The 27,793-nt window shown below is 38.1% G+C and overlaps 1 protein-coding gene across 1 annotated transcript in view; it reads left to right on the top strand.

The window, feature by feature from the left end:
* LOC138733553 (guanine nucleotide-binding protein G(q) subunit alpha) overlaps positions 1–27,793 on the top strand; it is a 131,266-nt gene that overhangs the window by 85,850 nt on the left and 17,623 nt on the right. The window contains exons 3-5 of the mRNA XM_069880834.1: positions 8,288–8,442; positions 22,268–22,396; positions 23,368–23,497. Coding sequence (XP_069736935.1) covers positions 8,288–8,442; positions 22,268–22,396; positions 23,368–23,497 — 414 coding nt within the window. The remainder of the gene's footprint in view (positions 1–8,287; positions 8,443–22,267; positions 22,397–23,367; positions 23,498–27,793) is intronic.

Here is a 27,793-nt window from a genome sequence, read left to right on the forward strand (position 1 = left end):
CAGGAATGAGAAGATTGTACCTTATTTATAAAGAATCACTTTTTTAGGTCACTCATGGCATAAAGCTTTTTTTAATTCTCCTTCAAGGCATGTTTCAAATAGTTACTTATCAGCGTGCTATAATGTCTGTGGTTTCTCTAGAGAAAATGATGTTGGGTTGCTATCTTTAACATCTGGGGACTAAATTAATTCTTTTGTGACCCTATCCTAAACAACAGCTTTTCATCTGATATTATGTTTTGCCCCCTAACTCATTATTCTAGACATGACAGGATTAACAAAGGCACCCAAAAAAAGTAGGTGATAGGGTATCAAGTAGCTTTGCGTGCCTAGGGTAAAGTCTGAAGTTTTTTTTCAGAGTTCACTTCCGAGAAATGAGGTAATTGTTTAGAAAGACAATTTTTTTGGTTGGACAACACACAAATGCAACCACTTAAGTTAGTTGCATTTTTTGCAGAGAAAAATTCCTGCTGGAAACATTATTTTGAAAGGAACCCTCCCAGTCCTCTGATATTTATAGAAATACTGGTTTGAAAAAAATGTCTTTGCTGTTGTGTGTTAGTCAGCAGAGGGCACTCTACTCCCTTAAAAATTATAGAAAATGTGGCTTAAAAGTACAGAAGTGAAATGCTTTTTTTTGCAGTGCCTTTTTTTTTTAAAAAAAAAGGTTTCAAATTATAATTTTGAAAATGGATCTGATATAATTCTGTACAGTTTTTTTTTTTCATGTACTACTTCCTGTTGCATGAGGTATAAAATTACATAGGGTAACATTTTCATGTGTCCATCCTGTGTTCACAAGAGGTTCTTCTCTAGATCATAAATGCACTGGAACTGCTGCAGTTCCTCTGTGTAGGCAAATGGATGGCTGATTTCTAACCTGCCTGAGTCAACTGGCTGTAACCTCTACTGTGTGGCAGGGTTTACAGTCTTTTCAGTTCTAGCTATTTCAATCTCTGACGCCAAGCAGAGCTGTTTTTACTCTGATCCTTAAAACATCTGTAGTGCAAGACTTGCTAAGACTCAGCAGGAGTTCTGTGCATTTTTAAGTGCCTTAAGTGAGAATTCACATACTGAAACATGGTACTTTGTGTTTTTTTTTAAATGCACTTATCCTAGTATTGCTCAGGTAGTGCATTCTTGTGGGTTTGTGAAATACAGCCAGTTATTCTGCTTGTAGAGAGGAGGGTGCTGGCCTCTTCTCCCAAGTGACAGGGGACAGGACAAGAGGGAATGGCCTCAAGCTCCGCCAGGGGAGGTTTAGGCTGGACATTAGGAAAAAATTTTTCACAGAAAGGGTCATTGGGCACTGGAACAGGCTGCCCAGGGAGGTGGTTGATTCACCTTCCCTGGAGGTGTTTAAGGCACGGGTGGACGAGGTGCTGAGGGGCATGGTTTAGTATTTGATAGGAATGGTTGGACTCGATGATCCAGTGGGTCTCTTCCAACCTGGTTATTCTATGATTCTATGAAATGGAATGAACATGTCTGCGTGTCCATGTATGCATAACATTCTTTTACATAAATTCACTGTACTGAGGTACAAAAATATTATCATATAAGAATTTGCTATTTGCAGTGCTTCTCTTGAGCACCATTCTTCAAAAACAGCCATTAGGGCATAGACCCTGCTATAAAGGTCTTAATGCATGTTAAGTAAGAGAAGAACTAGTTAAAAAATTATGATATTTCCAGATCCTTTTTTTACAAAAACCTGTTTGCCTGCAGGTAAAGCGAGTGGAAGATGCTTTTCAGGAAAGACTGTGAGAGGGAATGTTTGGGTTGTTACCGTGTGGTCCGATACCCTGAATAATGTTCTCTAATGACAAGGTTGTCAAATACCTGCTCTTGAACCCTGTGCTTGACGAGGAGCTGTGGTGAAATGGCAGATGCATCCCAGATTGTGGGGTTGGCATTGTTGCTCACTCACTGCTGTTAAAAACAGTTTTGAGTTTGTCCCAGTTTATACCAGCTGAACAGAGAGTTGTTTCAAGTTTGTCAGATGCAAGTACACCCTCTCCTGCCTCTGTATTTACTGCATCTGAGTTCAGTGCAGCAGTTACAGTGCCATTGACCTCGAGTTCCAAATGGAGTAAAGTTAAGAAGTAATCCAGTAGTTCACATTTTTGCTGTGTGGATGTGAACTGGTTTAGCTAGCTCAAGAAACAATGGTGTATTTTTCTTACGTGTGTGTACAATAATTGAGTGATTACTGTGCAACATTCATTTGAAGCTCTTGATTTAAAAGTGGTTCTCAAGGAAGGAAAAAGGAAATTAAAAAAGCTTGGGATGTGAGTATTTTTCTGAAAGCATGGGTTTATATCATGATTGAAAGTGGTTTTAGAAGCATTTATTGATAATACTGATGTTACATAGGTAGAGCAGTCATTGGAATAGTTCATTTTAGCTACAAAAACTGTAGTGAGGGGAGATCTTGTTGCAAGTTCTTGTTTAGGCTGATTCAAACCTGAAATGTTTTTGTTACTTTCTGTCATTGCAGATTTTAGTTATGTTTGAAAATAAATTTTATCTCTAGAAAAGTTTTACCCACTTGGCTTCTCAATTATTAATTGTGAGGACTTAATGAGGATGTAAATTGTTGCTAGCAACTCGATCCAAGAGAAAGCTTTTGGATTCAGGTTTCTATTCAGAGTAACAGTGTTAACTCAAATACTACAATCCATTTTGATGTATTTCAGTGCTTCAGTAGGTATCTTCCACTACTGCCTTGCAAATGTTAAGGATTTATCTGAATTAAGTTGTGAATCCCAGAATTACAACACCCACTGCAAAGCTTTGAAAACTTGACTTTGTTAGAAAACATTTGGAAAACTAGTCAAAAATGATGTTTTGGGACTATTTCATTTTTAAACCTAGTAGAAAGGTAGTTTTGCAGTCTGCTGCCCTGGATCTCTCTTTACTTATATGGCCGTTATTTTACTTGCTGCTCTGTTTCCTTCAAAGCAAAACTAGGCAAAACCTGGAAAACAAACTGGACTTGCTCAATTAACGTAACTCAGTCCTAAGCAGTTAAGCATACACAAAAATTCTCCAAAGAAGTGGAAGCTATTGTTCACAAGTAGAATATGCTTAATGTAAAATTTAAAAAAGGTATTATAGCAGAAATGAATGCATCCAAGCAGGATGTTTAGTCAGATTGTCTTGAGCAATTTCAGGACAGAATTTCTAGCCTTCCGAAAAGATAAACAATTATTTCAAGATGAATTGCTGTAACAATTGGAAACGATGTGGTAAATGGCTGATCTGTAAGGAGATTGCTGGATAAAAGTGTTATCCAGAGCGTAAAGCGGTTTCTGGGATCCTCAACAGCAAAATTGACAGATTTTTACAGCAGGTGTCACAAAAGTATTTGCTAGCTACACATTTTCAGGACCAGTGTGTAAAAATATTGGCTAAATTGTTACATTTGCTACAGCAGGAAGTGTAAAAGTGTCTAATTTATAACCCATTGCAAATATGACATGCCACATCTCAAGGCAATGAATATTAAGTATGATATTTTTTTGCAATATGTCTCTGCAGCCCTCTGCTCAGGCTTTGGACACATAATGTGTCTTTCGGCTGTTTTATCCTTCCATTTTCTATGGGGTCATGAGAAGACCACAGGCAAATCTTCTAACTTCCAAGATTTTGCTTCATGGGCATTCTTGATCTATACATAGGCTACAGAAAAGAGAAAACTGCATTACTTTTTTGTGCCTTTTTGGTTGGTGAAACCTGGCTAACGTTTCATTCTGAAGACTGATGCTGCCTTACAGAAAAAAAAGATGACTTATTTACTAATGGGAAAGATGAGATGGATATTTGACATCAGGTGGTTCTTTTCCTGAGTTTATTCAGCTAATGGATATTGTTCTCATGGATACCAGCTCTAGTAATTCAGTAAAATACTACTTTGAGTAAATTAGCAAAACCCAGATACACTTGAATGTACAAAAATAGCTAAAGAAAGCAAGTACTTTGTAGTAGCTCATAAGGGAAGCTTCCTGGGTCTTGCAACAAAACAATCTTTTATTTTTCCTTCAGACCCTTTTAAGGACAAATTGTACATTAGGAGACCAGGCCTGAATCATTTGCCTGTAGAAAACCATGCTACATCTGTGAAGCCTGTTATTTAAAGGAAAACTTTCTTCATATAGCAGAGGCATTTCACTACGTTGAAGTGATATTTTAGATCTTTTACATTTTTAAAAATTTTTTTTACATAGGGATGTGTAAAGTACATGTGAAAGTGTGTCTGTTTGTGGGCACCTGGGAAATATGGTATGATGTGCCATTTAGTGCACAGGTGACTTGTGATGTAGACACATCAGGTTTTATACTTACAGAAGGGTTGTTACCGTTTGTGGGTAACAGTTACTTTGTCCTACAGGACTTAATCTTAGTCCCACATGTAATCATGATGTGGCGGTCAATGCTGTTAATTGAGCACTAATATGATTATGCTTTAACTGTTGGAAGTTATTGGCCTCTGTGTTGTGACAATTTTATGTTGCTGTATGTAGAGGTACTTATGACCTTTGTGAAGTGTTTTGAAATCTTTAAGTTAAAATACTATGTTACATAATAGAAAAATCTAGAAGTCAAGATTTGTTTTTTAGAGATCCAAATTTAGGAAAAAAATTATCTTATTAAATCTGGAGTTATCAGTTCTTTTAACAGAGTTTTCTTCCAAGTTACTTTGTTTGGCATTACTATGAACAAAATCAGGATGAACATCCAAAATCTAGCTTTCTTCATAGAGGAAGTAATGTCCGACTCTTTTAAGAGTTGAATTTACCTAAGATCCCTGCAAGACTGATTCATTTCTTTTTATCTGCCTCTTCGTTCTTTTTCTCAGAGAGTGAATGGCTTCATTTCTCTTCTCTCTATGTTTCTCTATTTTCTTCTTTGTTTTGGAAGTCTGGTTTGTTTTGGAGAGGTTGATTGATAGAAGTGTCTCCTGGAGAAGTTGCTTTAGTTGATGGAAGTACTGCAGTAGTTATGGGGTTTTGTGAGGGAAGGGGTACAGAGTGGTAAGTGGCAATTCAGGCCATTACGTGGAATTATTACATGTTCTATCAAAGTAACAGTAATGTTAATGTTTATGTACTTATGTTGATTTTATTTGTTAGGCAAAAGCTTAACAGTGATAGCCAGATAGATTTTGTATATGCAAATAGGTCAGCTGGACAGTAAACAGAAAAATGATCACACCCTATGATTTGCCATAGTAGAACTAGTCTGTTTGCTGGGCTCATTACATCTACTTACTTCTAAACAGTATCTGCACTGTGCTGCTGTAATTACACTTTCCCATAGCTTTCCTTTCCCTAAGTAAAAAATGTGAATGCTCTATTTCATAGGAGGGCATCTCATGTTTCATGAAGTGAAGCTGTATTTTTATATACTTAATTTTCTAACTTGGCTGACCTTCTAACAGTTATTCGCACTAGGTGAATTAGGTGTCAGAGAGGAAGGTAACTTCTTACTCTTCTGTTTGACATCAGAAAAAAATTTATCTTTTTGCTATCAAAACTTCTTGTTTGTAAAGAGAAGGTTGGGAACTTCAGGATGAAGTAGTAGGAAAACTGTAACAACATATGTTTATGAAGATCTGGAGTCTGTATTTAAATTACACCTAACTTCCCGTTGTCTTTGGCATAACTCAAGTGTCTCTAACGTTTGCAAGAGAACCTGTTAGGATGACAAGAAGTTGTTTCAGCCTGTTTCTTTTCCTGTGTTCTTAAAAGAGGGGTTCTTTGTTTCAGGAAGGGACTGTTATCATAACATGGCCTTTAAAATGTGAGTTTCAGAAGACATTTTTATGATCTATATAGACATTTTTATACAATCCTCAGTAAAAGCTTGTTTGAGTATTCTGAATGTTCTCTTGGAACTATAACACATAGATTAGAATTAATAAAGACTTGAAATCTCTGTGAAGGGTTATTACTTTTAAAAAAAGAAGCAGTGCTGATATCAAGTCCTGTATGTCAGTAGGATGCAAGCTGTCATGACCTATAATTTTGCCCAGGCAAACTCGAAGGAAGCAGAAGCAGTGTTCACTGAGACACGTTCACTGTCTCATTAAAAAGTTTAATCAAATTTTTGATGGATGTAACTTACTGGGTTATATCATGGTTTATTTTATAAGTTCTGTCACGTAGTGTAAAGTTGTGTTAATTGTATGGCAGACCATAATACGAGGTCTTGGACAACTTTGTAGGAATTAGTCTAGATATGTAACTGAACAAATAATTAGCTTTTAATATTTTGTCTTCTACCAATATGGAATACTTGAGCACCTTTTAAAGAATGTTTAGGGAACTGAGAAATACTTCTATTATGATGGATTTCAAATGAAAGATGTTGAATAGTAAATTAATCTTTTGGCTCTTAGTGTTTTTGATATAAGTTGCCTGTAATTTCAGAGCTCAAGTACAAAAAAAATTAATCCCTGAATATAATCTTTTATTAGATTGTCACAACTTGTGGTAAAATATTCAGGGCATAATTCTTTCAGAAGTACACAAAGGGAATAGAATACAGAACCGAGCTTGATAATATATACAACAGTTTAAAAAAAAATTCAGTTTTACAAGAACCTTGGCTTGTGTTTAGTTAAGTACCATTTCTTGTTGTTTGCTTTGTTATTTGATATTAGTCTTCATGATTTGTCCTGACGTTTTGGGGGTGCATGAGTATGATCAAGAAAAAAATGCCACTAGTTAAAACTTCGGAGATTTTGATTCCCATATCAGAGAATATATGTCCTCCTTAGCTGTAAGATATGCATTTTTCACACTGAACTTGGAGTTTTTTATTTCCTCTTGAGTAAATGACAGTTGCAGGTTAAGTAAAGGCAGTAGCATCATTCTCCTGGACTATCTAAAATGGGAGTGGGGAATGTGTATGTGTAAGGAGGATAAATTTATTAAAAAATACAAGAACTCCCCTTTCAATATACCTTCACCTAAATTAAAATGGAAAGATGTTTCTGTCCTCACCTCAGATGCTGACTGGAAGTGAGAACTGAGTCCCCCAGTTTTTTAGCTTGACCAAATTTTCATCTGTTTTCTCCTCTGCGTATGTGTGTATGTTTGTCTGTGTATGTATCTCCACACAGATATATATACACTCATGTATTTCTTACTGAAATGTATGCATAATACTTGCAGGGGAAAAAAATTGAAAACATTCTGCTCTACTTATTTGGTAGTTCTGACTCTACAGATACTGATGAAATTTTAAACATTTAGCAACTCACACTTTTAGATGCTACTTTTTAAGAATATCCATAATTTATAGTACAACTTGAAACTAGAGACTATTTCTGATAAGTCTTGCTTTTCTTTTCTGGAAGCAAATTCTGTTGCATTTGTGGTAACATTAAGAACTTTTTTATCAATCTCTGAAAAGCCAATTCCTTTCCCTCATTTCCATTCTTTCAGTTACCATCAGAGTCTAAATCTGTCAGTTTGGTTAACTAGTCATCATTTAAAAAGCAAGTTTTATGTACTGTTGATTGTAGCTGAAGAATTAAAAATAAAAGCTTTCTTTAAAATAAGCTTAATTAAATGAAAATATTACTTCATAAGTTTCATATAAATAATACTGGATTGGAGTAAGCATAGTGTGATATAATGACCTATATGTATGTTTATTAATTCACTTTCCGTCATAACATATTTAGCACTATTTATTTGAACACACTGCATCATCACTCATTTATAAATTACTTAGTGCTCTTACTTATTCTCACTAATTCAGCATTTACTTTTAGGTCTTCTCCAGTAAATAAAGATTATAGTTTCCTTCTTACATCATTACTAAGTTCATTCACGTGAATACAAGTCTTGGTAAAATACTAATTTTTTAATATTTTGGGGTGTTACTGTCTTTACTGTCTTTGCTTTCCCATTGTCCTGGGTTCAGTTGTTAATGAGGGATTCACTTGGAAATGTGAATGGTAGGTGTTCTGTTTTACTGTGTCTTTTAGCCTGAAGGGTAAAAAAAATGCTGATTCATGTTGAGATCTATATACTTTCCATAAAAAAAGGAAAGTTTTTTTATGTTGTTCCTCCTTTCTGGAACTCCCTATAATGAGTGTCTCCTTTTTACGTCTTCATGACTTTCTTTGTTGTACTTGATTTTTCAAATTGTATATACATAGTGATATAACCAATGTGAAAAGCTGTTCCTGTTAATCATCTTCACTGTATATAAGCTATCTGCAAAAATAGAAAATTAAGTAAATTTTACTGTTTTGTTTGTTTTTAATTAGGCTCATGCACAGTTGGTTCGAGAAGTCGACGTGGAGAAGGTGTCAACTTTTGAGAACCCATATGTAGATGCAATAAGAAGCTTATGGAATGACCCTGGAATTCAGGAGTGTTACGACAGACGACGGGAGTACCAGTTATCAGATTCAACTAAATAGTAAGTGTGGCTACATTGTGGCTACAAATAATTATATATAAAATTCTATTTGTAACAGAACTATTCTTACTTTTTTACTTTCTTATACTATGTGTCTATGTATATGTTTGTATGCATATGCAGCACAAACATACCTGCATGTAAACTTACTAAATTGAATTCAAAGGGTAGTTAAAGGACTGGAGTAGATGTAGTTTATGGTTGTATTTGTGTCTGTTTCACAGAATGACAATCTGTCATCATTTGAAGTCTTAAAGTAAGGGTCTAATTAGGGATAGTTAACAACCGATGTTTTTCTTCTCTTCTGTTATCCCTGTCCAAGCCCTTACTCTCCGCTGTCATGCTCATAAATGCCAGCTGGACAAAAATACTTTAACGCACAACAGTCATGAGCACTGGAGAGTAAAAGTAATATAGACCTCCAAACAATTAATAAAAATTAATAAAAATTGTAATGCCCCAGAACTCCTGTTTTCCCGCATAGATTGCTTTTGCAGTCTTGGTAGTGAGGTAAATAGCACTTAGCAAGTGTTCTTGTGTTTTGAGCTGCATCTCTTTAATAGAAACAAAGCCTAAAATCTAAAGAACCTGGTTGCCAGGAAAACAACAGAGAAAGGCTTAAGGTAAACCCTGTTTGTTATTGATCAACAATAATAAAAATCCCAATGTGACATAACTATGTCTGAAATGTTATGCTTTTGGATTCTTGGGGCAGGAATCTGATAAAATAGCACTGTGAAATTTAATATTGGACTCTTAGGACTGCCTGAAGATTGACTCCATGAAATTCAGTTACTTGTGACTAATGTAGCATATAGCCCAGTTAAAATTTCTCATCTGTTTTCAAAGAAATGGATGATGGTAAAGCATGCTGACCTTTTGATGTTGACCAATATAAAAAAATTTAATTATTAAAGCTTTACAAAACCCTTTAGGGTCTCCAAATGAATTTTTGTATTAGCTATGAAGATTATTCTGATGTCATTCCAGTCTTCATTTGTCAGGCATACATGAATGGAAGCCTCTCATTGAGGAAAGCACAGAACAGAAGGGCACCATGAAACTCCTGTTAAGCTCATTGGAACTGGACTATAGACATGAGAGGTCTGGGATGACATTAATCTGCACAGTATTCTGAGGACTCTTACCTAGCACAACACTTCGTGATTTAGTCAAGACAAACTTATTAGTATCTTCCTGCTGCAATTTAGTCAGCTGAAGCACTACAGGTGCATGACATAGGTCTCCTCATTTCTCCTCCAATGCTACAACCACACCATGGTCTTCAGCTGTGTTTGCCCCATGCATATAGTTCCTGTTGTCCCGTGCAGTTTGCTGTCTTGTAGAGCTGGTTGCCTTGCCAACCTATCAGTTCTATCATTTCTGTATTTGTATTTTGGTGCAGAGGGGTGCAAAGCACAGTGGTATCCCTCTTGTGTTGTTTGAATTCTCACTGTCCACAAAGGTGTCATATGGTGTTTTGGTTTTTAATGGTAAGAAAACAAATCAAATAGTATGTAAAGTGAAAAACACTTAGAGTGTATAAACTGTGAAAAGAAAATTTCAGAGATGGCTTTCTGATGATAAACTTGTGTATTGTTTGTATACAAAGCAAGTGTATGCAGAAGGGGCTGCAGAGTTTGTCTCATACTTTGAATTTCTCATATTTGTAGGTCCTGACTGTTTCCACAGCAGTGGAAACAACCAGTGATACTGGTTTTAAAGATTAGATAAATGTATGTATTTCACGTGCTTGCCTTAAAGGATAAAAATAGAATTGCTTGCTCTCCGAAGTAGAAAATAATAATCTGATGCTACTTAAGATCAAATTGTGCTGAATACCATAGTTTTGACCTAGTTCTAATGAAATTGTCACCGTGGATCTTTTGAGTAGAATTAAAAATAGTAGGGAACAGTTCATTAAGTAGCTATAGAAGCTAATTGCCAGTACACTGCCTTGCATGAGGTAGGTGTACTAGTTCCTTGGTTATTTTCAAGCAATGTAACATGAGTTTTTGCAGATTTGATGATTTTATTATAGTTCATACTATGGATTTCTGGAAAATCTGGTGTAAATTAGAATTGTGGATCACTGTATATGAGTCTTCAAAAGAAACTCTTGTCCATTTATGCTTGCAAGTAGAGATTTTCCAGGTAAGTACAGTGAAAGCAATTAGCAGAAACAAAAAAAAAAAAAACCCATTGTTTACAAAATCCAGTGATTATGTTTAGCAATAAAATGCCCAAAGAGAATTTGCTACCTTTAAATCCCTGTCACAAAGCAAGAAAATAAAATTATTAAAAGTTACTACTGAGATTCACAAGGCAGTAAGACAGAAATAAGCATCTAGTGCCCATTGACTTGGTGAGTCTTAGTAATTTCTTCTGAGTTGCTGTATAAATTAAAATGATTTGCTGTCCACCACTGCTTTATTTTTTGCCTGTCAGTGTTACTACACATTGTATTCCTAATGGTCTTCCTCCATACTTTCAGTTTCTTATATTGTTTCTGGATTCTGTTTCTAGTTTCTAATATATGTCCCGTATGTTTCTGCACTTCCACTTTCTGTCATCTTTTAACCTGCTTTGCCATTGTTATGTTTTTATATCCACTGCTGGTAAGCCTGGAAGAATACACCAGACTTGTGTTTACCAGAAGGAGTGATGATAGAATCTCAGAAAATTTTCTGCGTTGTAGTAGTTAATTTGAACCTTTTAGAGGCTCAGCAAATAAATTCCGTTCTCTTCCCTTGTTATTGGATGCTCCAAAGTTTGGTTGTTCGTGTTGTTCTTAAAAGAAATCTCTAGACATCTCTGTGGTAAAGTCAGGAGCATATCAAGTAAATAGAGATTATTCATTTCCCAAATATGTTACAGGGTGACTTAGCCACTTGCTTGCCACTAAACCACTTCCCTTCAAGATACTGTTCACGCTGTGAGACAGATGTAAACCAAGCCACACTGTGGATTGCCCTAAGAATGTGTGAGATGAGATCATTCACTATGTAGTGTATAGGCTGTCAAGACCTTAACCCAAATGTAAATAGTTTAATAGTCAACAGCCTGATGTGTATCACAGCTTTTCAAAGCTTAAAGAAAGGAGAGGTGAGTAAGAGGGAAGGTTGCTGTAACGTTCCACATTTACATGACAACCTACAGAATTTGAGTTGCAACTAGAATTTGTGGAGATTAATTGCTATTTTCACCACAATATGACACTATGAACTTTCCCTTCATGATGAAAAGGTAGGAAGTGTTTAGAATTGGAAAGTGTCCATGAGACTTTCTGAAACACTTAGTCTTTCTCTAGGCATGTGTAGTGAGAGTATTATGTCATTGCATGCTTTCAACCAGGACTTTATAGTTACTTCACAAACACTGAGGATATCTGTTTTATTTCCCTTCCATGGCTCTGGTTTCTAACACTTCAGATAATTAGGTATAATTTTCCCTCAAGTTCCTAGGTAGGATGTGCTTAGGGGCATATAAGGAGAAAGATCTACATACGAATCTTACGATTAACAGCACTTACTCTTGTTTGCTGGTATTGCCTCTAGCAATTAGAGCATTCATTCTTTTATTTCATAAAGCTGTAGGGAATTCTTAGAGCATCATAGGTGTGCGTGAAGGATTAATATTGTCCTAAATTGAGACTTGCTGTGTGGCTATGCTATATATGAGACTATATATGCTATATATGAGACTTGCTATGTGATAACTGTGTAGCAGTCACTTGTTGGGGGTGAGAACATAATATACTTGTAATTTATAAGATACATAAGCACATTATTACTTAATAAACTTTTTAATACTGTTCATGGATTCTTTGTTGCCTTCATTTGTAAAAATGTACTCAAAGGTTCTAAAACTATATTTTCTGCAATTTATGTAACACAGGCTTCCTTCTTTGAGGTTTACAGTAAGATAAAAACAGCAAGTAAAAATGAGAGTCTGAAGATTAAGCACTAGCAGCAGAACCATGCTAACTCTATATTATGCCTCAGATATAGTCCCCAAATATAAAAGGAAGTTCTGAAAAAAATGACATGAAATCTGCATAGCAAAGCACTGCATCCTATTGAAAAATGGGAGATTATTCAACAGAACTAGGGAAATTCAGGAAGGAATGTGGGATTATATAAAACAGTATACAGTATGTATTTCTTTCAGGATCTTTTTTTTTCTTGCAGTACTGAAAAAGTTTTTAATATATGTATAATTTTAAATTTCCTAATAAGAAAATTTTGCACAAACATTTTTTATTTGATTACCTATTTTTTTAGCCTTTGCTAAGGTTAGGTTTTAGCCATGTAGGAAATTGAGGGAGACAGCTAGGTAGGATAACGACAAAAAGAACAGTGCAGACTCCCTTCCTCCCTTCCTCCCTTCCTCCCTTCCTCCCTTCCTCCCTTCCTCCCTTCCTCCCTTCCTCCCTTCCTCCCTTCCTCCCTTCCTCCCTTCCTCCCTTCCTCCCTTCCTCCCTTCCTCCCTTCCTCCCTTCCTCCCTTCCTCCCTTCCTCCCTTCCTCCCTTCCTCCCTTCCTCCCTTCCTCCCTTCCTCCCTTCCTCCCTTCCTCCCTTCCTCCCTTCCTCCCTTCCTCCCTTCCTCCCTTCCTCCCTTCCTCCCTTCCTCCCTTCCTCCCTTCCTCCCTTCCTCCCTTCCTCCCTTCCTCCCTTCCTCCCTTCCTCCCTTCCTCCCTTCCTCCCTTCCTCCCTTCCTCCCTTCCTCCCTTCCTCCCTTCCTCCCCTCCCTTTAGATTAAGATTTGTTAGTTCTGGAAGCTGGTATGCCTCAACTTTTCACCAGTAGTGCGCAGACCTCTACAGAAATTGTGAAAACATGGCCAGTACATGTTTGCACTTAGCTTTCTTCACAGCTTGTGTTTGTGCACTGAAAATTTATTCCATTTACTGTGCTTTTGCTTGCTAGCAAAGAGAACACTTATGCCATTTATTTTGGCAGTTCTGTGATGTAGGAAGAATCTTGCTGCAGCAGCTTTAATGTTTTGCATATGTGGAGTTGAAAGACGAGTAAGTTATATTTGTTTTCAAAAAAGCAGAAAAAGATTTCTTCCTTTCAATGCTTGTTTTTCAGTGCATGGTCAGAATAGTGGTAGATTGGGCTTGTATCATCACCCAGTTCATAGTTTTGCAAAACAAACTACCCCCCCTCCCAAAACCACACCAAACCCCACCAGCAGTATGGAGGGTGGCACTATCCAATTCCACCCAATATCTGCGCTCCAGAGGACAGAGAAAAAATTCTTACTAGTTTGCCTAATTAGACTTTGTCATGGATTTCGGATGAGGTTTTATTTTCACTTTTACTGCTGTTGCATGTGTATGAGAGAACATTTTGTAGATGGTCATACCCATGAACTATCCTAACTTTGAGGAAAATACAGCTTTTTTTTGTTCTTGTTTTAAACGTGGGCTTTAAGATTGAAAAAGATGTAAATGCTGATGGTTACTATCGTACCTCAATCTGTGTTACATGTGGTTGAACACAGTGAAAGTATTTGCATATAAAATGTTGCTGGTAAGCCTTGCATTTACATCTGTGGTTACACTGAAATCACCCAATGAACATTCAACAACCAGCTTTGTAGATTTTTCTTGAGGTTTTTCTCTTCCGTCTTCCCATGTTTTCCATATATAGATTAAAAAGCAGCCGTGTTGTTTGCTGGCTGGGTGATAACAAGTCATCTTTACTGCCAGTAATTACCTCTGTCTCAACACATGTGATTTTGTTTTAGGAATTTCTCTTGGAGTGTTTCGGGTGTGGTAAGTGCATTTCAGAGGCACGCTGCTCCCCAGGGATTTTCACTGTGCTCTTGAGGTCTCATGGGCAGACTCCTGTGTATGGGGTTTATTAGTGTGCTAGTGAATATTAATTGAGCGTCTTGCTACATAAGTTTTGCCTGCTGAGTTTGGGAAGATTATTAAGCAGTACTGATAAATAGAGCAGTCTCATTTTTTAACCTCAGAAAGGGAAACAAGTATTCTGGATGTATGAAGGCTGTAGCTTTTCTACCTTTAGGCTGCCCATGCCTGAATACCTTCTGTTCATTAATTAGGTTGTACACTAAACTTAGTTTAAAGTTACAGAAATTAATCTTAAGGAATTATTCCTGAAAAAATTCTTACCTTATCACCTAATTACTTGCAACAAAAATCCAGCCTCAAAGGTGCTGGAAAATTGTAGCTCATGGCTGGAGATTGGTGTTTGAAGTATGTGCTACGTGTTTCTTCATGTTGAAGGTGCTTCAAGACCTCATTCACTGAAAGTAGATTCAAATAAGTTTTGATAGTTTGTCTTCATTAGGTAACATAGCTCTGACAAATTAGTTAAGGCTGAAATTTAAGCTAACTGTTCATGGTCATGGAGGTTATATTTAACTTCCTGAAGAAGGTAATTGGTTACAATAAATTGGAGTATTATGTTGAGGTCTGGAATCCTCAGAAAAAGCGTGGAACTGTTGGAACGGGCTACAAAGATCAGAGGAATGGAGCACTTGTGCTGCAAGGACAGGCTGAGAGAGTAGGGCTTATTCAGCCTGGAGAAGAGAAGGCTCTGGGGAGATCTTACAGAAGCCTTCCAGTACCCTAAGGGGAGCCTACAGCAAAGCTGGGGAGCGGCCCTTTATCAAGGAGGGTAGTGATGGGACAAGGGGGAAAGAAAGGTTTTAAGTTTTAAGAACGGAAGTTTGCAATGGAGGGACCCATTTGCAGACCGCACCCTCTCCACAGAGAGGTCTGCTGATTACTGGGGGCATCAGTGAAGGAGGTAGCTAGAAAACTTCCTTCCCTGGTCCACGAGACAGACTACTATCCTCTGATAGTAGTCCAAACTGGTAACAATGATCTAGTAAACAGAAAGACCAAAACCATCAAGAATGACTTCAGGGCCATTGGGAAAATGATGGAGGGCTCTGGGGCACAAATAGTATTCTGCTCCATCCCAAGGCTAAATAGAGAGGAGCGGGAAGTCAGGAAGAAGAATTCAATTAATGTCTGGCTCCGAGCCTGGTGTGAGGAGAGGGGCTTTGGCTTCTTTGATCATGGGATGGTTCACGCACCCCCAGGCTTTCTTGCTAAGGATGGGACACGTGTGTCTCCTAGGGGGACTAAAGCCCTTGCTAGAAACCTAGCTAAGCTCATAAATCGAGCTTTAAACTAGATGTGAAGGGGGAGGGGGTTGAGCCCAGGCTAGACAGGAGCAAGCCTGGACGTGGGGCACTGGTGATTTGGAGAGGGTGTGCTGGTGAGGACCACCAGTAGCTCACCACACAGAAAGTGGGGGAGAACACACCTCGGGGTGCTAAGGGAGATACGGGCACTCTGGTGCTAGCTACTCCAGTTACCAGGCAGTTGGGAATGAACTCTGTTCCCTCTAAGAGGCCTGAAGGCTCAGCAGCTCAGCTGAAGTGCATTTACACTAATGCATGCAGCATGGGGAATAAGAAGGAAGAGCTGGAAGCTGTTGTAGGGCAAGGAGCCTGTGATGTCGTTGCCATCATGGAAACGTGGTGGGACAACTCATATAACTGGAGCGCAGCTATGGTGGGTTACAAACTCTTCAGGTGGGATAGGAAGGGCAGGAGAGTAGGCAGGGTAGCCCTGTTTGTAAGGGAGGACTTGGACACTGTTGAGATGGATTGTGGGGATGAGGAGATGGAGTGCCTGTGGGTTAAAATCAGAGGAGCCCACCAGAAGGTAGATTTTGTGATGGGGGTCTGTTACAGACCACCCAGCCAAGGAGAAGCAGCTGATGAGCTCTTCTATAAACAGCTGGGGTTAATCTCTAGATCAATGCCCCTCATTCTTGTGGGAAACTTCAATCTTCCTGATATCTGCTGGGTGTACAATAGGGCAGAAAGGAAGCAGTCTAGGAGGTTCCTGGAGTGTGTGGAAGACAACTTCCTTGCACAGCTGGTGAATGAACCAACAAGGGAGGGTGCCCTCCTGGACCTGCTGTTTGTGAACAGAGAAGGCCTTGTGGGGGATGTGGCAGTAGGTGGATGCCTAGGACTAAGTGATCATGAGATGATAGGGTTTTCTGTTCTAGGTGAAGTGAAGAGGGTGGTTAGCAGGACGGTAGCATTAAATTTCCGAAGGGCAGACTTTGAACTCTTCAGAAGGCTGGTTGGCAAAGTCTCATGGGAGACTATACTTAAGGGCAAGGGAGCCCATGAGGGCTGGGAGCTCTTCAAAAAGGAAATCCTAGCAGCTCAGGAGAAAGCCATCCCCATGTTCTGGAAAAAAAGCCGGCAGGGGAGAAAACCAGCTTGGTTAAACAGAGAGATCTTGAGTGATATCAAGATGAAGAGAAACGTTTATGGGCTCTGGAAGAGGGGACAGGCCTCTTGGGTAGACTACAGGAGGGAAGTGAGATTGTGTAGAGAAAAAATCAGAAGGGCTAAGGCTCAACTAGAAATCAGATTGGCAAAGTCTATGAAAGATAACAAAAAATCCTTCTATAAATAATAAAAGGCGGACTAGGGAGACCATACAGTCCCTATTGGACGCAGAAGGAACAACAGTGACAGGGGATGAGGAAAAGGCTGAGGTACTTAATGCCTTCTTTGCCTCAGTCTTTAATTGTAAAGAAAGTCGTTCCGTCTGTGTACAAACCCAGGAGCTAGAGGAGCAAAATGAGGCTCCCGTGATCCAGGAGGAGGTGGTCAGGGCCTTGCTAGCTCAACTAGACATCCACAAATCTATGGGGCCGGATGGGATTCACCCAAGGGTATTGAAGGAGCTGGCAGATGTGCTGGCCAAACCCCTTTCCATCATCTTCCAACAGTCCTGGCTGACTGGGGAAGTCCCACTGGACTGGAGGCTGGCTGATGTTGTGCCCATCTACAAGAAGGGTCGCAGGGAGGACCCAGGAAACTACAGGCCTGTCAGTCTGACCTCAGTGCCAGGGAAAGTCATGGAACAGGTGATCTTGAGTGCTACCATGAAGCACATGCAAGAGAACCGGGTGATCAGGCCCAGTCAACACAGGTTCACAAAAGGCAGGTATTGCCAGACTAACCTGATCGCCTTCTATGACAAAGTGACTCGGCTGCTGGATGAGGGAAGGGCTGTGGATGTGGTCTTCCTGGACTTCAGTAAAGCCTTTGACACAGTTTCTCACAGCATTCTGCTTGAGAAACTGTCAGCCTCTGGATTGTACAGGTGCACACTCTCCTGGGTGGAAAACTGGTTGTATGGCCGGGCCCAGAGAGTGGTGGTAAATGGTGTGAAATCCAGCTGGAGGCCAGTGACAAGTGGGGTTCCCCAGGGCTCAGTGCTGGGTCCAGCCCTGTTCAATGTCTTTATCAATGACCTGGATGAAGGCATTGAGGGCACCCTGAGCAAGTTTGCGGGTGACACTGAGCTGGTTGAAAGTGTCAATCTGCTGGAGGGTCGGGAGGCTCTACAAAGGGATCTGAACAGGCTGGACTGCTGGGCTGAGACCAATGGCACGAGGTTTAACACGGCCAAATGCCGGGTCCTGCACTTGGCACGCAACAACCCTATGCAGTGCTACAGACTAGGAGAAGTCTGTCTAGAAAGCTGCCTGGAGGAGAGGGACCTGGGGGTGTTGGTTGACAGCCGACTGAACATGAGCCAGCAGTGTGCCCAGGTGGCCAAGAAGGCCAATGGCATCTTGGCTTGTATCAGAAACGGCGTGACCAGCAGGTCCAGGGAGGTTATTCTCCCTCTGTACTCAACACTGGTGAGACTGGTCCTTGAATACTGTGTTCAGTTCTGGGCCCCTCACCACAAGAAGGATGTTGAGGCTCTGGAGCGAGTCCAGAGAAGAACAACCAAGCTGGTGAAGGGGGCTGGAGAGTAGGTCTTACGAGGGGCGGCTGAGAGAGCTGGGGTTGTTTAGCCTGGTGAAGAGGAGGCTGAGGGGAGACCTCATTGCTCTCTACAACTACCTGAAAGGAGGTTGTAGAGAGGGGGGTGGTGGCCTCTTCTATCAAGGGGACAGGACAAGAGGGAATGGCCTCAAGCTCCGCCATGGGAGATTTGTGGAAGTTCATGTCTCGTAGTTTGTTTGCGAGAGTGCATGTATAGCCATTCCTAGTGTACACTGATCAGTTAGTTACATTGCAAAAGCTGATTACAGTATATTTGCGTAAGTATTTGTGCATAAGGGGGAAGATCTAGACTAGACATTAGGAAGAAATTCTTCATAATGGTGGTTGGATCAGGTTGCCCAGGGAAGCTGTGGTTATCTCTTCCCTGGGGGTGTTCAGGGCTGGGTTGGATGGGGCCTTGAGCAGCCTGATCTAGTGGGAGGTGTCCCTGCCCGTGGCAGTGTGGTTGGAACTGGATGATCTTTAAGGTCCCTTCCAACCCAAACCATTCTATGATTTTGAGTTAGGCTCTTATCGTAAAGTACCTTGTGTGTATTTCTCATGTGCTGAAATGTTTTGTGTTTGCAGAGGGTTTGCTTGCCCGGGTGAATAATGTATCTGTTGGTATGCTGTTTAGGGCTATATTAGACAAACTCTTTAAAGCCTTGATGAATTGTTTTTTTAATGAACAGCTATAGAAAAAAGTAAAAATCTTAATTTTCTTTCACTCTTCGCCCATCTGAATTCAGAGACTCGAGAGATTTCACATAGCCCTGGCTTGGTAAGTCCTCTTCAGATAAGCCAGTGGAGGAAGTAACTCCACCCTGTTTCCTGCTGAAGCTTATGGACTTCCCACAGCCTACACTGTATCCGTCAAGTAAACTAGATTAATTCAAACCATTTCAATAGTGTTTCTTCACTATTTTAAATAATTTTGACATAAATGTATTATTGAGCCATCACACAAATGAAAGAGCTGGCAGCTGTGCATGGGCAGAGATGCGGCTAGACTGGGGCTTGAGCCAGCACAGTTGAAGGTAGAAAAGAATTGTCATTAGCTAGTATATTTTGATGTTTTTATTTAAAGTTGCTGCTTGCTAAATTAATTTAGAATTAAATGAATTGTTAGTTTAATAGGCTGTAAGATGCTTAAAACCTATGCATACAGTGCTGCGTTCCCCTGGTGGTTGGAGAATTTCAGTAAGCCCCAGCTTTCATGTGCAGGAAAAAAAAAGTTAAAAAACTTTATTTTGACAGTGCATTAAACTGTTAAACAAAATAAACTACATTCTAGATTTTCAGTGATGCAAGAACAGCTGTAATACTAAGATGTGAGTTTGTTTTGTGCTGGTGGTGTCTTTAAATACTAATGGTAGTCCAGTCATCTTTTATATAAATAGTGAGCTGTAATTATTTACACACACCCTCTCAGCATTTTGAAATAGTGTAAAAAACATCAAATCAGTTATTCAGAGAAATCAGACTGTCATCCCATACTTCCTAATGCAATGCAAAAATGTATACTTGTGCTTCAAGAAAGTGTCTTCGGTTTTGTCTGTGTAGAACTGTGGATGTAGCTGTGTGTTGTTATGTAATTAATACAAAAGTCATGAGAATGTGTTCAGTATGTGTCTTCTTATCCAAAGATAAAGTAGTAGAATGAATGTAAAATACCTGCTGTTTCAGCGGTTACATGAGTCTTGAGAGACACTTAAGGAATTTTTAGTGGTTTTAAGAGTATTTTGAAGGGAACTTCATGTTGCTGCTGCAGGTAAAGCTTTCAGTGTGATTTTCTGAAATGTGTTTAGTTCAGATGAGGTTCATAGCAGAATGTGATGTTACATATCCTCATATGGTAGCAGGAAGAACAGCTGATCTGCATAACTGTTAAAGTCAGTAGCAGAAAATACCTGATCCTTTGCTTCAGAGCAACAGTGCACAAAATTCATTAAAATCTGATTTCCAGAACAAATTTCATATGTAAAAAGAATTTAATTGACTATTTAGTGTATGCTTTCAGCATGAAAATAGCAGTAATTAAAGATTTAAAAGTAAGGTTGTGAGACAAAGAACAGGACATTTTTGTTAAAATGAATGGATACAATACTATATTTGATTAAATTAGAAGAAAAAGTACGGGCTACTTGTCATTCAAAACCAAAAAATGCAGGATGTACTTTTTGGTTATGATTTGTGTATCACAAATTTTGTTTTTAAAGTATTTTGTGCAAGATAAGTGTTTTTTAAGGTTAAATTGATGCTTCTTTAACTAAATTATTTTAGCGATTTGTATTATGACAGAAAAAATACTCATCTGTTGATTTAAAGGTTTCCAGTAACACATGAGATTTAATTATTTAGTAGAATCATAGAATGGTTTGAGTTGGGGGGGACTTTAAAGATTATCCAGTTCCAACATGTCCCTGGTCTTGAACACTTTCATGGATCGGACATCCACAACTTCCCTGGGCAACCTGTTCCAGTGCCTCACCACCCTCATAGTGAAGGAAAATATGGAAATTCTTCCGTATGTCTAGTCTAAATCTGCCCCTGTCCATTTTATACCCATTGCCCTTAGTCCTATCACTACAAGCCTTTGTTAACAGTCCCTCCCCAGCTTTCTTGTAGCCCCCTTCAGGTGCTGGAAGGTTGCTGTAAGATCTCCTTGGAGCCTTCTCATCTCCAGGCTGAACAACTCCAACTCAATAATAATAATGTTCCTTTGCATTAATACCTTTCTAAAATCAGCCAGACATGCATTACAGTATAACTTAGTAACATGTTCACTGTGCTGATGGTGCAGAGGTGAAGTAACAGGCTAGTGTTGGAGACCACAGCCAAAGATTGCCAAAGGAATGCTACACACAGTTCTATAAATGGGCTGCCTAGCAATTTGTTCAGCTAAATAAATTTTAACTTGTGAATACCACTGTAGCATGTAATGACCTACCTAATCCTTGCTTTTACCCTTCTAAAGTACAGTCACAAAACCAAACCAAACCATGTTGAGGGTGGCTGGGGCGGGGAAGAAAAAGCTAGTTCACAGTGTCTGTCAGTTTCTTTTTGTGGTGGATTTCATACACGTATACTTTTTTTTTTTTGTTTCACCAACAAACTGATGATGTGCTTGTCCATTCTGCTTTTTGTATGAAACAGCGTGGACTCTCAAGCCTTTTTCTTATTCATAGAAACTAATTGGTGTTCTCAGAAAGTATTTTCAGAGTAGTAGCTTCTGCATGATCTGGGATATGTGGTTCAATATATTTTTCTAACTGTAATTTTCTCACATTCAGTGTTTACTATCAGATTAATATTTCATGAATAAAATCATAGTGAAGAAGATTTGATAATATTTTTGGCTTCCTCCCAGCCATAAGAAATGAATTCTTATGTATTTTTACTGTAAGGTAGAAATGAAACTGTTTTCTTTCTGTCATTTTCCAGGATAGCTTGTTCTCATTATTTCATTAAGAAATCATGCAGAGCATCTATAAGTTTATTCTAATCTCTTCTTTCACTAATAGCTATGTTCAGAGCTTAGTGATACTTCATCATCATCCAATAAATTGCAAGACTATTGCTCTCCTCGCTTGGAATGAATTATGTAATCCATAGGTTAATTTATCTTCTCAGTGGCTCTAGGTCATTCTTGTACTGGAAAGTAACCAAATGCTCAAGAACTTCAGTTCCTACATCAGTCTTTCTCCCAGACTACCATTGGGAAAGCCCAAGCCAAAACAATTATGCTACCTTTTTTTGCAATTCACTTGAAGTTATGGAAGTGTACAGGAAAGAGGGATGGGAGCACATATAAATATTTTGTCGCCTCTTTTATGCCGATAACGCTTTTTTCTGTTGTGCTTCTTCCTACCCCACAGTCCATTTCCATTCCCAAGTCTTCCTTTCTCTTTTCCTCAGTGGGATGATGGTGTCACTGTCTTGCATTCCTGTTGTTTCTCCCTGTCTATAGTTACCTTAACGACTTGGACCGCATAGCAGATTCCACCTATCTGCCAACTCAGCAAGATGTGCTCAGAGTTCGAGTCCCAACAACAGGGATCATTGAATATCCATTTGACTTACAAAGTGTCATTTTCAGGTAGGGAAAAAGTTCTAACACCCACTTGGTTTGTTTTTTCTGTTTCCATTTACATTAGTAAATGTGCATCCATATATAGGATATTGGTTAAAAGTGCATGAGAAGTAATTATCCTTTGGTTTTAAAATTTGTGGTTGGTTATTATATTTTCGTGCAATTGTCCATATATAAGAAGGATGTCTGAAAGATGAAAGACAATTAGGTTTGTCTTTTTCTGAAGGTATTTATTACTGATAGAAATGCTTCAATGCATCTTTTCAATAATATATATCGAAGTTTCACTACTAATATCAGTCTGAAAATGCAATCACGTGACCTTGTAATTCATGTAAATTGTAGAATATCATGTTACCATTTACAAGGTTGATTTTTGGAGGGAAATGCTCTCCTTTAGAGATAAATCACCTTACTTGAATGCAAATACAGTTCTTTAAAAAAAAAAAGAATGCAGTTGCAGTTACAGGATAGACACCTGTGTTTAATTACACTGAGACATAGGATGAAGTGGGAATACACTGAGCAAATTTGAGTTTTAATTTTGGCTATTAAAAATTGTAGTAGGTACATATTATATTGTATTTTTCCTCTTAAAATGTGGCAGCTTTAACAATTTGGGAATTTTGGCTGGCAGTTTTGGGCGAAAAAAGCAGGCTACCAAGTCTATTCTGTTCGGATCTCTTTCTGCTGAATACACAGGGCATACATATATTGCCAAATCATGGCTCATGAGACCTTTGTATCAGAAATCCAAGGGGTTTGAGACCCACAATAATTTAAATATAGAAAACACATCAGACTTGAAAGTGAATATGATTAACTTACAACAGAATCCTTTAAATATACATGGAAAAAGTAATTAAGAAAAACAGACTGCGTTTTCAGCTTATTTCTTGAATTTTGTTATTGTGTGTGTGCTTGTGTGTTTATCTGTTAAAGTGTTCATGGAGTTGATGTGGATGTTAATTTTGCAGAATGGTGGATGTAGGAGGCCAACGATCAGAAAGAAGAAAATGGATACATTGCTTTGAAAATGTGACATCTATCATGTTCCTAGTAGCTCTTAGTGAATATGATCAAGTGCTTGTGGAGTCAGACAATGAGGTAAGCAAGCATCAGCAAAAAGCACCAATTTTAAAGAAATAGCTTCATTTGTCTATCCCTAGGTGTTTTGCAAACGCATCTACCAGCAGTCCTACGCAACGCCACCTGATGAATTGAGAAGCACTACAGGGACTGAGAAGGGAAGAGGGGGCTCATCTTCAAATATGGCTAATTTGATCTCCTTCATGGAGGGTTCTGGGAACCCTGTCTGTTTGCTAAAGGGGAATACAGTTGTATATAGAGGAATATTCTTAGCGTATTTATTTGTGCAGTTACTGTTAACACAGCTAAGCCATAAAATTGGAGGTGGAAATGAAGATAAAATGAATAGATTTTTTGCTAGAACAGACCCTAACGTAGTAAACTTCATGCCTTTGACTTAAAGCATAGGATGTACAATGTATTTTTATTTTAAAAAATAACAGAAGTAAGAAAGTGGTTGAGCTGAGGGGGCAAAGCCCGCTAGTATCCAGATTTTCAGTGCATTCTACAGACAGGGAGACTGTTCAGTGTTTAGGTATTTTTGTCTTTCCTGAGGACTACTTTAAGTTATTTGCCAAACTTTTGAGTTGCTCAGTGGCACTGTTCCTATGCAAGTCTTTTAAGACGTACTTACAAAAGTTTGGTGAAAAAAAGAAACCATTTGAATGTTCTTCATAGCTGCATACATGTTGATTTCACTGTTTAAGATAATGGTTGACATGAAGTAAAGCAGGTGTCCCAGGACATTCATGTGTATATACCGAATTTTCTTCACAATTAACTTTTTGATAAAGTCTGGAAGCTCAGAAAGCTTTTATATTTATAGTCATTCTGTAAAAGAAGACTATGATTGTGCTTAATTACATAATCAGTTAAATCATTCAAAGCTGAATTTACAAAAATGGTGATGTAATTTGCACCATCTTAATCTCTTGCAATTATCAAAGCTAGACACGTGTAGATAAAAAGAGAATTCAGTCAGACTTGTCTCATTTTAGTCCAAGCCAGAAGTGTCTGGTTCTATCTTTTTCTGTTTGTGTTTTTCTTTTATAGCCATAAAGTCAACACAGAAATATTACACATTTGAATTATATAAGTGAAAAAAAAATACATCAGAAATCACGAAAAGAAAAATTATTTGTGATATTTCTCAAATGCTATTCTAACCATCAGAAATGAACTTCGAAACTTACTATTTATCACCAGGCTCTCAAATGACTGTAGTGATGCCTGAAGTTGTGTAACTACTTTTTCATTATAAAAATCACTTTACTCATAAAACTGTTTTGATTTTTCAAGTTTTCACTTTGAAAATAGTTCACGGAGCCAAAAGCAGTAAAACTTGCATGGCTCTTCAACCTCACTGCTGAACTACTTACGTTTCTTATTATCAACAGTAGAAAATGTCTAAACCGTTTTGTATTTCAGTTAAAAATATGTTCATAACTTTGATTCAAAACACTTTCAAGCAGTCTTAAGCCTGTGTTATTGTAGCTCTGGATGGATCCAGGCTGCCTTAGAGCTAAGCACCAATATAGGCAGCTTATTTCTGGATTTCAGAAAGCTGTCGCCTGCCTGCCTAGATTTTGTTGGTATACCACAGCAGTGCCTTTCCCTCTTCCTTTTCTCTCCCCTGTATCTCTGAACATTGAAGCCGCAGAATGTATAGGAGAAGAATAGGTTTAATTTTTCTGTATGAAGCAAAGTATAGTTTGTCTGAATGTAGATATGGCAGAAATGTGGGAAAATATTTGAAATATGTTAGTTGATTCTGTAACTTAAGAAATCTACACACACACATAGACACACAAAATTTTTGTCCTTCGCTGGGATGTGACAAGCTCAGTAGGTAAGATAGTAATTTAATTTGGAAACTTTGATAATCATCCAAGAGGAAGTTTTCTCACTTAGCTTTTAATTGTGAAACAGTATTAAAGTTTTAGCACCAAAGTATGTGCAAATGTTGTAGTTTCTTCGTATGCATGCACCACTGTGGTACTATGATAAAATCGTATCCTTCTTTGATTTGTGTGCCTCTTACTGAAATTAAGCAATCTGACTCAACTTGCAGTGTTCTGCTACTCCCTTTGTATTGCTTTCATGGCCTGATTAAACAGAATGATTTTTGTAAGATGGCCTACTTTCTTTTTCTAATTAGTCCACTGCATGTTATTGCCAGAAATCTTTTTCCTCATTGTTTGTTTTTACAAAGAAAACTATACTTCTAAATGATCTGTGGCATTCTTTGTAGTTAATACTTCTTTTCATTAATCTTATCTTTGTAAGTAAACATAAAACGCTAAGAATTATTATTTTCCATTCAGTGCGTGTGTGTTTATATGACCCCTTATTATGGAACTGCTTTAGAGCCATTATGACTCTTCATTTGTATTTCAAATTGTGGTGCCTGATAGACTGTCTATAAATCCATTTTGTCCATTGTTTAGCTTGTTCAAGAAAAATACATTTGACTCATAAATCAGATGAGGCTATACTGAGTTTAGAGGTTTGCTAATATCTCTCAAGGGCTTCTACCTCTGTGTATGTGTGGGGTTGGGCTGGGAGCTGTCTTATGCCCTTGGATAAGTATTAAAAGAATAATATTCAGTATTAACTAGTCTTTAAGGGCACATCACACACATAAAATAAGATGCCTGTAATTCAGAGTCCTGTGTAGGATGACTCTTAAATAATGAATCAATGAAACTGCACTCCCATGACAAAGTTCTGCGGCTAAAGATTTGAGGGTTTCAAACCTGAAGAAAAGCACACATGGCTGCCCAATTGTATTTTAATGATGATTGCTCTGACAGGCAATACTCAGTGTTTGATAGGAATGGTTGGACTCGATGATCCGGTGGGTCTCTTCCAACCTGGTTATTATATGATTCTATGATTCTATGAAATAATGTCATCTCTTTTATGTATGTGTATAGACTGTGCATAACTAAGCATCTTGTTTAGGTGCATAAATAAAAAATGAGAAGAATTGATAAGGGCTGTATATTTAAAAACGTCTTTCGAGGTTTCAGATGATGTACCATTTTTGATGCCTTTCTCTTTTTAAATACATGTAAAAGAAGAGATAGCTAACTGTTCCAAATTCCACCCTTAACAGTATGTCTGTGTAGATTCATTGGCAGAAATGAGGATAAAATTTGATCCAGAGGACATAATATACTAATTACACTAGTAGTACTGTAAATTAAGTAAATCATCCCTCAGTCTCAAATGATGTGATGGGAGTGTGTTGTAAATTAAATTATCAGATGTTTGACCTTTTTACTTTTTCAGAAAAGTCTAACAGAAATAGAGGTGAGATAAAAAAAATGGAGTCATTTCTTTGGGAAATTAATTTATAATGTAATATGTCCTCTAGATCGGGATTTTGCAGCAGCAGATCTGTAGAAATGTGCAGTTTAAATTTAAAAAAGCACAGCTTAGAACCTTTCCATTTTCAAACTGATTTTCATAAATAAAGGATGGAATATTAATCCATATTCCAGGATAATCTGCCTTTAAATATGTATCGCAGGCAGCTCTTCTAAAGTTATAAAATCTTGTGGTCCCAGTGCAACAAATACAAAAAATGAAGTTCCAGCTTTGCAAGTGGTTCTGGTTCTCTTACAATTACGGAAGGACTAGAGACAACACATTATACCCATGAAATACAGTTTCATAAAAAGTGGTTTTCATTATCTTTGCAGAGCTTGTTAAGTGCTTAGAAATGGCAGGAAAAAGGACAGTGTTTATTGGTGCTTGTACATACTTTTCTTCTGCATTAGCACACTAAAATTCTTCAGGCATATGCAGGTTTCATATAGCTTATATAGATCTCTGGTGGTTATAAAAGTGTGGGCTTTTTTTAGGTAGAGGTCTTTTTTTTTCTGTGTTCCCAGAGGAAAAACAGAAAAGACAGTACACTCTTCAGCTAAATTAATGGATTAATAGGCAAATACTGTCTTTCCTTAAGTGTTGTCAGAGGCAGCAAAGCTACAGAGGCATTGGGCCACATAAGTATACATTGGTAAAAGTTAATGTTTAGAAGTAAATGTCTAATGCACAAAATGAACTAGGTGGGAAGTGCCAATTTAGATTATTTTGGTCAGAGCTGATACATTTTAGTTTTTAAAAAAATGGAACTGCCGTCATAGAATATGGTGGTTTAACAGGATTGGAGACAGATATTGCTAATATTTACAACTAATATTCTTTCCACTTTTATGTAAGGAATTTCAGTAATGCATGACATTGTTAATACATACTATATATCCTATATATGTACAAATATCTTACATCGGCATCTCTGTGCCT

Source organism: Phaenicophaeus curvirostris, chromosome Z, assembly GCF_032191515.1.
Source record: "Phaenicophaeus curvirostris isolate KB17595 chromosome Z, BPBGC_Pcur_1.0, whole genome shotgun sequence".
In the NCBI taxonomy this organism is placed as follows: Eukaryota; Metazoa; Chordata; class Aves; order Cuculiformes; family Cuculidae; genus Phaenicophaeus; species Phaenicophaeus curvirostris.